This window comes from Salvelinus sp. IW2-2015, unplaced genomic scaffold, assembly GCF_002910315.2.
Source record: "Salvelinus sp. IW2-2015 unplaced genomic scaffold, ASM291031v2 Un_scaffold1544, whole genome shotgun sequence".
Lineage (NCBI taxonomy): Eukaryota > Metazoa > Chordata > Actinopteri > Salmoniformes > Salmonidae > Salvelinus > Salvelinus sp. IW2-2015.
This window is the reverse complement of record NW_019942976.1, coordinates 171,220-182,058: the sequence shown is the minus strand read 5'-3', so window position 1 is coordinate 182,058 and position 10,839 is coordinate 171,220. Positions and strand designations below refer to the sequence as shown.

At 43.3% G+C, this 10,839-nt stretch overlaps 1 protein-coding gene across 1 annotated transcript in view; it reads right to left on the bottom strand.

The window, feature by feature from the left end:
- Window positions 1–10,839, bottom strand: part of LOC112071195 (rho GTPase-activating protein 5-like) — a gene marked incomplete at its 3' end in the record, with an annotated part of 53,868 nt that overhangs the window by 36,496 nt on the left and 6,533 nt on the right. The window contains 1 exon segment of the mRNA XM_070439295.1: window positions 10,262–10,412. Coding sequence (XP_070295396.1) covers window positions 10,262–10,412 — 151 coding nt within the window.

The window sequence follows — 10,839 nt, the reverse complement described above, 5'->3', positions numbered from 1 at the left end:
GCAGACAATCATTACAAACAGTAAACCAGCAAGTAGAAGAGTACACAAGTCAGAAATAGAGATAACATTAATCCCTTACCTTTGATGATCTTTTCATATGGTTCCACTCAGCAGACATTCATTTACTCAATAAATTTCCTTTTGTTCGATTAAAGTCTCTTTATATCCAAAACCTCAGTTTTGTTTGCGCGTTTTCTTCAGTAATCCACAGGCTCAAACGCAGACAAAACAGGCAGACAAAAAATCAAATTGTATCCGTAAAGTTCATAGAACAATGTCAAAAGATGTTTATATTCAATCCTCAGGTTGTTTTTAGCCTAATAATCGATAATATTTCAAATCAAATCAATTTTATTTGTCACATACACATGTTAGCCAGATGTTCATGGCGAGTGTAGCGAAATGCTTGTGCTTCTAGTTCTGACAATGCAGTATAAACTAACGAGTAATCTAACCTAACAATTCCACAAACTACTACCTTATACACACAAGTGTAAAGGGATAAGAAATATGTACATAAAGATATATGAATAAGTGATGGTACGAAAGGCATAGGCAAAGATGCCAGTAGATGGTATCGAGTACAGTATATACATATGAGATGAGTAATGTAGGGTATGTAACATAAAAGTGGCATAGTTTAAAGTGGCTAGTGATACATGTATTACATAAAGATGGCAAGATGCAGTAGATGATATAGAGTACAGTATATACATATACATTATATTAAGTGGCATTGTTTAAAGTGGCTAGTGATACATTTTTGATCAATTCCCATCAAATTTCCATTATTAAAGTGAGCTGGAGTTGAGTCAGTATGTTGGCCAGCACACTCAATGTTAGTGGTGGCTGTTTAACAGTCTGATTGGCCTTGAGATAGAAGCTGTTTTTCAGTCTCTCGGTCCTGCTTTGATGCACCTGTCTGACCTCGCCTTCTGGATGATAGCGGGTGAACAGGCAGTGGCTCGGGTGGGGGTTGTTGTCCTTGATGATCTTTCATGGCCTTCCTGTGACATCGGGTGTGTAGGTGTCCTGGAGGGCAGGTAGTTTGCCCCAGTGATGCGTTGTGCAGACCTCACTACCCTCTGGAGAGCTTCCGGTTGTGGGCGGAGGAGTTTAACGTACCAGCGGTGATACAGTCCGACAGGATGCTCTCGATTGTGCATCTGTAGAAGTTTGTGAGTGCTTTTGGTGACGAGCCGAATTTCTTCAGCTCCTGAGGTTCCCAACGCTGTCTGTGTGGGTGGACCAATTCAGTTTGTCCGTGATGTGTACGCCGAGGAACTTAAAACTTACTACCCTCTCCACTACTGTCCCTTCGATGTGGTAGGGGGGTGCTCCTCTGCTGTTTCCTGAAGTCCACAATCATCTCCTTTGTTTGTGTTGACGTTGAGTGTGAGTGTGAGGTTATTTTCCTGACACCACACTCCGAGGGCCTCACCTCCTCCCTGTAGGCCGTCTCGTCGTGTTGGGAAGGCATAGGAACTGCAATTTGAGTCCTAAGTCAATGGATACTGTAATGGCATTGAATAGAAAACTACAAAACCAAAAGAAAAACTACTTCCCGAATTGATTTTTCTCAGGTTTTCGCCTGCCAAATCAGTTCTGTTATACTCACAGACACTATTTTAACAGTTTTTTGGAAACTTTAGAGTGTTTTCCATCCAAATCGACCAGTTATATGCATATCATATCTTCTGGGCCCGAGAAGCAGGCAGTTTAATTTGGGTATGCTTTTCATCCAAAATTCCGAATGCTGCCCCCTACCCTAGAGAAGTTAAGCTCGAGGCCCTGGGTCTGAACCCCGCCGTGTGCAACTGGGTCCTGGACTTCCTGACGGGCCGCCCCCAAGTGGTGACAACACCACTTCGCTGATCCTCAGCACAGTGGCCCCACAAGGGTGCATGCTCAGCCCTCTCCTGTACTGACATAACAATAGTAGGCCTGATTACCAACAATGACGACACAGCCTACAGAAAGGTGGTGAGGGACCTGACAGAGTGGTGCCAGGAAAATAACCTCTCACTCAACGTCAACAAAACGAAGGAGCTGATTGTGGACTTCAGGAGACAGCCGAGGGAGCACGCTCCATCCACATCGACGGGGCCGCAGTGGAGAAGGTGAAAAGCTTCAAGTTTCTCAGCGTACACATCCCTGATAATCTGAAATAGTCCACCCACACAGACAGTGTGGTGAAGAAGGCGCAACAGCGCCTCTTCAACCTCAGGAGGCTGAAGAAATTCAGCTAGGCCCCCTAAGACCCTCACAAACTCTTACAGATGCATCATTGAGAGCATCCTGTTGGGCTGTGTCACCGCCTGGTATGGCAACTGCACCGCCCGCAACCGCAGGGCTCTCCAGAGGGTGGTGCGGTCTGCCCAAAGCATCACCGGGTGCACACTGCCTGCCTTCCAGGACACCTACAGCACCCGATGTCACAGGAAGGACACATCAACCACCTGAGCCACGGCCTGTTCGCCCCGCTATCTTCAAGAAGGCGAGGTCAGTACAGGTGCATCAACGCTGGGGACGAGAGACTAAAAAACATCTCAAGGCTTCAGACTGTTAAATAGCCATCACTAGCTGGCTACCGCCCGGTTACTCAACCCTGCACCTTACTGCCTCTAAGGTGGAATCACTGGTCACTTTAATAATTTCATATGTATATACTGTGTTCTAGTCAATGCCATCCTATTCAACTATTGCTGTGTATATACACTATTCTATCCTATGTATTCTACAGATATACTCAATATTCTATCCACATACTGTCCATTATGTCTATAATTTCTATACATCCCATTACATATATACACCTACCTTTACAGAGATTTGGGTTCACTTTGAAATTTCCTTGTTTATGAAAGAACAGCAGATTTTTTGTCCATTAAAATAACATAACATTTATCAGAAATACAGTGTAGACATTGTTAATGTTGTAAATTACTATTGTAGCTGGAAACGGCAGATGTTTTAATGGAATACCTACATAGGCATACAGAGGCCCATTATCAGCAACCATCACTCCTGTGTTCCAATGGCACATTGTGTTAGCTAATCCAAGTTTATCATTTTAAAAGGCTAATTGATCATTAGAAAACCCTTTTGCAATTATGTTAGCACAGCTGAAAACTGTTGTGCTAATTAAAGAAGCAATAAAACTGGCCTTCTTTAGACTAGTTGAGTATCTGGAGCATCAGCATTTGTGGGTTCGATTACAGGCTCAAAATGACTAGAAACAAAGAACTTTCTTCTGAAACTCGTCAGTCTATTCTTGTTCTGAGTAATGAAGGCTATTTCATGCGAGAAATTGCCAAGAAACTGAAGATCTCGTACAACGCAGTGTACTACTCCCTTCACAGAAGGCTCTAACCAGAACAGAAAGAGGAGTGGGAGGCCCCGGTGCACAACTGAGCAAGAGGACAAGTACATTAGAGTGTCTAGTTTGAGAAACAGACGCCTCACAAGTCCTTCATTAAATAGTACCCGCAAAACATCAGTCTCAACGTCAACAGCGAAGAGGCGACTTCAGGATGCTGGATGCTGGCCTTCTCGGCAGAGTTGCCCATCTTAATCTGTTATTTTTATTGGCCAGTCTGAGATATGGCTTTTTCTTTGCCTCTTCACTGTTGACGTTGAGACTGGTGTTTTGCGGGTACTATTTAATGAAGCTGCCAGTTGAGGACTTGTGAGGCATCTGTTTCTCAAACTAGACAATGTACTTGTCCTCTTGCTCAGTTGTGCACCGGGGCCTCCCAATCCTCTTTCTATTCTGCTCTCTCTCTATGTGACCCAAGCCTAAGTACTAGTATGCGTCAGTCTGAACATGCTTCTTATGCACATATGTGCAGTCAGTCATTATTTCATTCTCTTTTCCTTTCCATCCATCCATAGCGGCAGGAGAGAGAAAGTGAGAGAGCGAGAGAGAGACATGGAGAGAGAAAATGGGAAGCAACGGGTGTCTGTTAATTGAATGTGATTGCTCATTTTGTTTCAGCATTCCTCAGACTCTTGATGAAGCCAGCTGCCCTCTTCCTGCACTCTGCAGCACTGTGCTGTTGTATGTTATGTTCAGCGATCCGATGATAGCCTAATACCTATAAGAACTATTTTATTAGCACACAACTTCCAGTCCAGTTGAAACTAAGGCCCCCAGAGCTAAATCCAGGCCCTGTCTGAGTCATGTCAGGCCCTTGTCATTTAAAACTAATAGAAGTCACAGTATTTGGGTGAGCCTGATCTGTAGGGAAAGGCCTCTCTCTCAGGTCTCCATCCCCATTCTACCAGTTCTAGTGTCCACAACACCATGCAAAGCCCCTCATCCCCCAGTCACTACAATCTAGTGAGGGTCACACAGACAGCAAGAAACAAGCAAACTTGTTGAATGAGTAGTGTCTTCAGGTAGAGAAAGAAAACATTTAAAAACTAGACACAATGACTGACACGTGAAGATGTATGACAGTGTTTCCACTAGTGCCGGCGTGAAGATGTATGACAGTGTTTCCACTAGTGCCGGCGTGAAGATGTATGACAGTGTTTCCACTAGCTGCCGGCGTGAAGTGTTATGACAGTGTTTCCACTAGTGCCGGCGTGAAAGATGTATGACAGTGTTTCCACTAGTGCCGGCGTGAAGATGTATGACAGTGTTCCACTAGTCCGGCGTGAAGATGTATGAACAGTGTTTTCACTAGCCGCGGCGTGAAGATGTATGACAGTGTTTCACTAGTGCCGGCGTGAAGAATGTAATGACAGTGTTTCCACTAGTGCCGTGCGTGAAGATGTATGACAGTGTTTCCACTAGTGCCGGGTGAAGATGTATGACCAGTGTTCCACTAGTGCCGCCGGTGTGAAGATGTATGACAGTGTTTCACTAGCGCCGGTGTGAAGATGTATGACAGTGTTTCACTAGTGCCGGCGTGAAGATGTTGACAGTGTTTCCACTAGTGCCGGCGTGAAGATGTATGACAGTGTTTCCCACTAGGCGCCGGTGTGAAGATGTATGACAGTGTTTCCACTAGCGCCGGCGTGAAGATGTATGACAGTGTTTCCACTAGTGCCCGGCGTGAAGATGTATGACAGTGTTTCCACTAGTGCCGGCGTGAAGATGTATGACAGTGTTTCCACTAGTGCCGGCGTGAAGATGTATGCAGTGTTTCCACTAGTGCGGCGTGAAGATGTATGACAGTGTTTCCACTAGCGCCGGCGTGAAGATGTATGACAGTGTTTCCACTAGCGCCGGCGTGAAGATGTATGACAGTGTTTCCACTAGCGCCGGCGTGAAGATGTATGACAGTGTTTCCATTAGCGCCGGCGTGAAGATGTATGACAGTGTTTCCACTAGCGCCGGCGTGAAGATGTATGACAGTGTTTCCACTAGTGCCGGCGTGAAGATGTATGACAGTGTTTCCACTAGCGCCGGCGTGAAGATGTATGACAGTGTTTCACTAGTGCCGGCGTGAAGATGTATGACAGTGTTTCCACTAGTGCCGGCGGAAGATGTATGACAGTGTTTTCACTAGCGCCGGCGTGAAGATGTATGACAGTGTTTCCACTAGCGCGGCGTGAAGATGTATGACAGTGTTTCCACTGCGGCCGGCGTGAAGATGTATGACAGTGTTTCCACTAGCGCCGGCGTGAAGATGTATGACAGTGTTTCCACTAGCGCCGGCGTGAAGATGTATGACAGTGTTTTCCTCTAGCGCCGGCTGTCGGCTATACAGCCGGTTACACACTAATTTTCAGATGTACTTTTTTCACTTAAATTAACTAGGCTACTTTTTACATTTCGCAAGTCAGAAAAAAAGACAACCGAGCCCTTTCCCGCTAGAATGAACGATACGCATCTTCTAGCAATCTATTGATAGGACAGTCACAAAGTGTGCGATTTCAGAGAAGCACCTCTAGTTTGAAGGTCTGAAGTCTGTCCTGCCTCCTGGGTCTGTGTGTTGTGTACACTGTGGTTGCAGTCAAATGTCTTTATACGGAGGGAGAGAGCACGATGCTCCTTCATCATCTGTGAGTCAATTTGCATGTCCCATATAATGTCGAAATCCACTTAGCCTATTGTTTTCTGGCACATTAATTTATTTTCTTTTGCTTGTTTCATATGCAGCCACGATGTGCTTGTACGTAGGCTTACTGTGCTTTGATTGACGAACAGCAAGCTTGACTAGTTTATAAATGGTGTTGAACTGACTGAATGAAGTCAATCTCATACATCCTTGCCACTCATAAATCATACAACTTAGTTATATGTCCATGGTATCACATCGGGACATGTGAGCTAAAGATCTCTTTTGTAATTTCGATATGAAGTCCATTAGGACTTGCCAGACAGTGACGTTGAAGTGAGTGACTCATCAGTAGCCTACCGAATTGCATCGGTAAGAGAGACGTTTATTTGGCTCCCTAATTTGCACACTGGTAGGCTTTTTGGCGACTATCTGCAGATAAATTATGAAAACATTCGATGAAGATGGTGAATCCTACTCACTGCAAGGGACAAAAGGTAGGCTAGTTGAGAGAGCCTCACTCTGGTCCAAAATACGATACAAAAAAACTGATTGAATTGATTTAAAAGCTAATGTTACTTCTATGGTATTTTCTAAAATATTGATATAAAGTAGGTCTACTGTTCAACGTGTTGACAATGGAGAAGTCAACAGCTGCTTTCTGTGTAGCAAGGCTCATGATTAACACCTGCTTCATTCTTCAATCATACCTGTATTATAGATAGCTGAGAAAAGGCCTCTTAAAAGAAAGCTTGAAGCCTGTGGAAGTCAGCAGACTCTTTCAAGATTCTTTAAGAAGAAACCTGTGGATCAGTTGTTAAACAAGTCTTTTTTGGAAAAAATGACATACTGCAATTCACAAAGAGAGTTGCAAACACTTGTTGCCATTTTTTCACTAATTTAACTGATGTCATTCTATCTTCTCTTAACGTGTATGGAACTTATTTGAGCATCTTTCATCTTTTATAGACCAATTTGTTCATTTGAAAAAGTGGCCATCACACAATTTATTTTGTGGCACACACACAATGTAACATTTTATTTTTTATTCAAGATCATTTAGGCAATTTACATTTTTCAGTTTTAATAAAATACATAATTCGAAGAACAAATATAATTGTGGGAAGTCATATATTGCTGTAAAATACATGAATCTCAAGAGAAGATGGGTTAAATGTTTAAAAGGTTTAATGTGCTCTTACTTAGAAAATAGTCCTGATCATATAGGCCTAGTTCGAGATGATATAAAAAAAAAACAATACACTGTATTCATACATTTTCAGTCATTTAAATTGTAAACACAATACAACAACAATGTTTTCCAATCTGTGTATTTCGGATGGAATCAAAGCAATAGAATGTAACAGAGAACACCAAAATAGAGCTTGTTCGGCAAAACAATCTTAACTGGCTGGCTACTTTTTCTATTAGGCTGGGTACTCCATGTGCTTGTGGGAAACACTGGTATAATGACGATGATAACATGGCAATGATTTCTGAAGGCTGACGGTGACGCATGATGGTTGTTGGCATAGCCCTGCGTGCACAAAGGGCAACATGGAGCCCTGGCTTGGCTTGCAACTACACACAGTGAGGCTAGCAATCTCTCCCAGGCAGATACAACTGGCTCCCAGAGCAAATGACCCAAACACTTCATCACTGTCAGTGTGCATCAGCCATTAACTACTCTGTGGTTCAACACACACGCACATGCACACGTACACACATGGTCAAAGAAAAAATACACACAGACACACATGGTCAAAGAGAAAATGGACACACACACAACATGGTCAAAAGAGAGAAACACACATACAGTCACACACACACACACACCAGTCTATAACCCTCGCCACCACAGAACACACACCAGTCTATAACCCTCGCCACCACAGAACACACACCAGTCTATAACCCTCGCCATCACAGAACACACACCAGTCTATAACCCTCGCCACCACAGAACACACACCAGTCTATAACCCTCCCATCACAGAACACACACAGTCTATAAACCCTCGCCACCACAGAACACACACCAGTCTAATAACCCTCGCCACCACAGAACACACACCAGTCTATAACCCTCGCCATCACAGAACACACACCAGTCTATAACCCTCGCCACCCACAGAACACACACCAGTCTATAACCTCGCCATCAACAGAACACACACCAGTCTATAACCATCGCCACCACAGAACACACACAGTCTATAACTCTCGCCACCACAGAACACACACCAGTCTATAACCATCGCCACCACAGAACACCACCAGTCTATAACATCGCCACCACACAGAACACACACCAGTCTATAACCCTCGCCATCACAGAACACACACCAGTCTATAACCATCGCCACCACAGAACACACACCAGTCTATAACCATCGCCACCACAGAACACACACCAGTCTAAACATCGCCACCACAGAAACAGGCAACCAGTCTATAACCATCGCCACCACAGAACACACACCAGTCTATAACCATCGCCACCACAGAACACACACCAGTCTATAACCATCGCCACCACAAAACACCAGTGGCCAATCGCTGAGTACAGAAATAGGCTCCCACCATCAAACATAACCACAGGATCCAGTCTGGTACCATTTCTCCACCACCAGAATGTGCCCTACTTCCATCTCCAAGCATCCACAGGCACCACAAACAGGAACTATTTCATCCAACCACACAGCAGTGTGCTGGGCTTGTTTCATTGCCACACAGCCTACTGCTTCAAAGACATGTAAACCTGCCACAAACTAGGCTACTCAGATCCGTGTGAAATTCACCTCTTTGATATTCACCACAATGTTGGCTTGTCTGAGACCTCAGGCTTCTCACTCACTGGGTATTGATGAGTCAATACCAGTCAATGTTTCCATTGAACACGGCGGTCATGTTCAGGTTTCAAGTTTGTTTTTTTCGTCATATACACATGATATGTATGGGGTACACAGTGCAATGAAATGCTTACCTGCAGATTCACCTCTCGAAGTAGGGGGGGAAGATGCCCCTGATACCAATAGCCTAGCAAGCAGGAAGCTTCCAATGACTACTACTGGAATGAATTTACTCTATTCCATTGACTTCATAGCAAACAAAAATAATCCACTTTTTTACTGAGCTTGGTTTAACATATGTTCAGAGATTACGTTCAACCCCCCAAAAATAAATGGAAAACCCACCTTTTTTTAAATGTAGAAAATAAATAAAAATAATGCTGCGTTGAGGGTTCACTGCAGTCAGAGATTATATCATTTCCAGTTCCAGACACTAAGTTAAACTGCATATTTACAAATCAGATATCATTACGAATAACCTAGAGGGAGATTTCTCCTGCTGCATTCAAAATATTGAGTGAGAGAATAATGGCCAATGAGATTTCCAAATGCATCAACATCAAATTCCAGTTAATCATTCACCATGCCCAGTCATCGCCCTCCCCTCTTCTGACCCCCATTAAACACAATTTATTAGTGGGGGAAAAGGAAGCGTTTAATGAAATCCTCAATTGAGTGTGTAAGCAGTTAGAGGAGTCTTCTCTCCCCAGTCATGGCTTACATCTGGCGACTGATGCACTTTGCAGAAACTAAGGCGAGTCAAGCCCTTTGATTCACTGCAAGGGGAAACAATATTGCTACAATGCTACGTTTGACTACTAAAGGACTGTGAACAAATGTAGCTGGGCATGTCAGTGAATAAGCTTGTTTAAAATCCATGGGCCGAATGAATCACTAGATTAACCCCTAACATTACATGAGATCCAACAATTAATAGGATCAAGTGCGCTAAGTAAGAGCTTAAGCACATGTTAAGCAAGTTAAGTCGATACAAACAGGCGGGGAATCTAAAAAGGAATCATACTATACCTGTAATAAATGAATCCTCTCTTCTTTCTGGAAATCAGTGGTTTGTAATGCAATAACAGTAAACTCAACCACAATGACGTTCTGTCATAAAGGTCATGCCAGTCAGTTGGAGCAGAGGGGTTATCATATTATCACACAACTGAAATCCCAAGAACTGTCAGCTAATAGTGAAAAGGCAGCATGAATGAATGCCACATTTTGTTAGCAGCAGCCACAAAAGGCTCAAGTGAATTCCGACCAAATAGCATACATATTTGGGGTAGCCTATGTTTTCACACACACACACTACCACAGGATCATGCTCACACAGTCAAATAGTAACAACAACTCAAATCAGGGTTGAGGGAGAACTGATATGAAATAACCTACCAGTGCGTTCAATGTAGTCCACACACTTCTCAATGAACAAGGGGATTGGCCGGTCTGGGGTGACCAGGTTCTGTAGGGGAACACCAAAGTAGTGGCTCTCCCAATTCCTCCGTGTGGGAGGGTACAAAGGTTTTGTGGCCTTGGATTTTGGCTGTGAATTGAAGGAAAACATAATAGCATCGTTTTCAAAACAAACTACAGAAATGAAGTTCATCCTTTCAATTCTTCAAAAGATTTGTCCTTCCCCACAAGACTTAAGCTCTAATTGAAAAAGAAAGTGTAAAACACCTTGCAAGAACTTACAATTTGTTCCCAGGTTTTTTTTGTTAATGTTCTGTTGCCTGATTATCAAAGATAGCAAAATGTTCAAACAATGAGAGTATACTTAATGGCAGTGGTGCTACTGTAGTGAAAAACTATTCATGATTCTAATATATGAAGTTTGGATATTAACCAAAACATTTGTGTATGATTGTCCTGTTATGTGCAGACAAAATCATTTTACAAAATTAAGAATGAAGTAAGCTCCTTGAAATGTCATTGTGAGTGTGGACCTACTGTACAGTACTGTAGTGAAA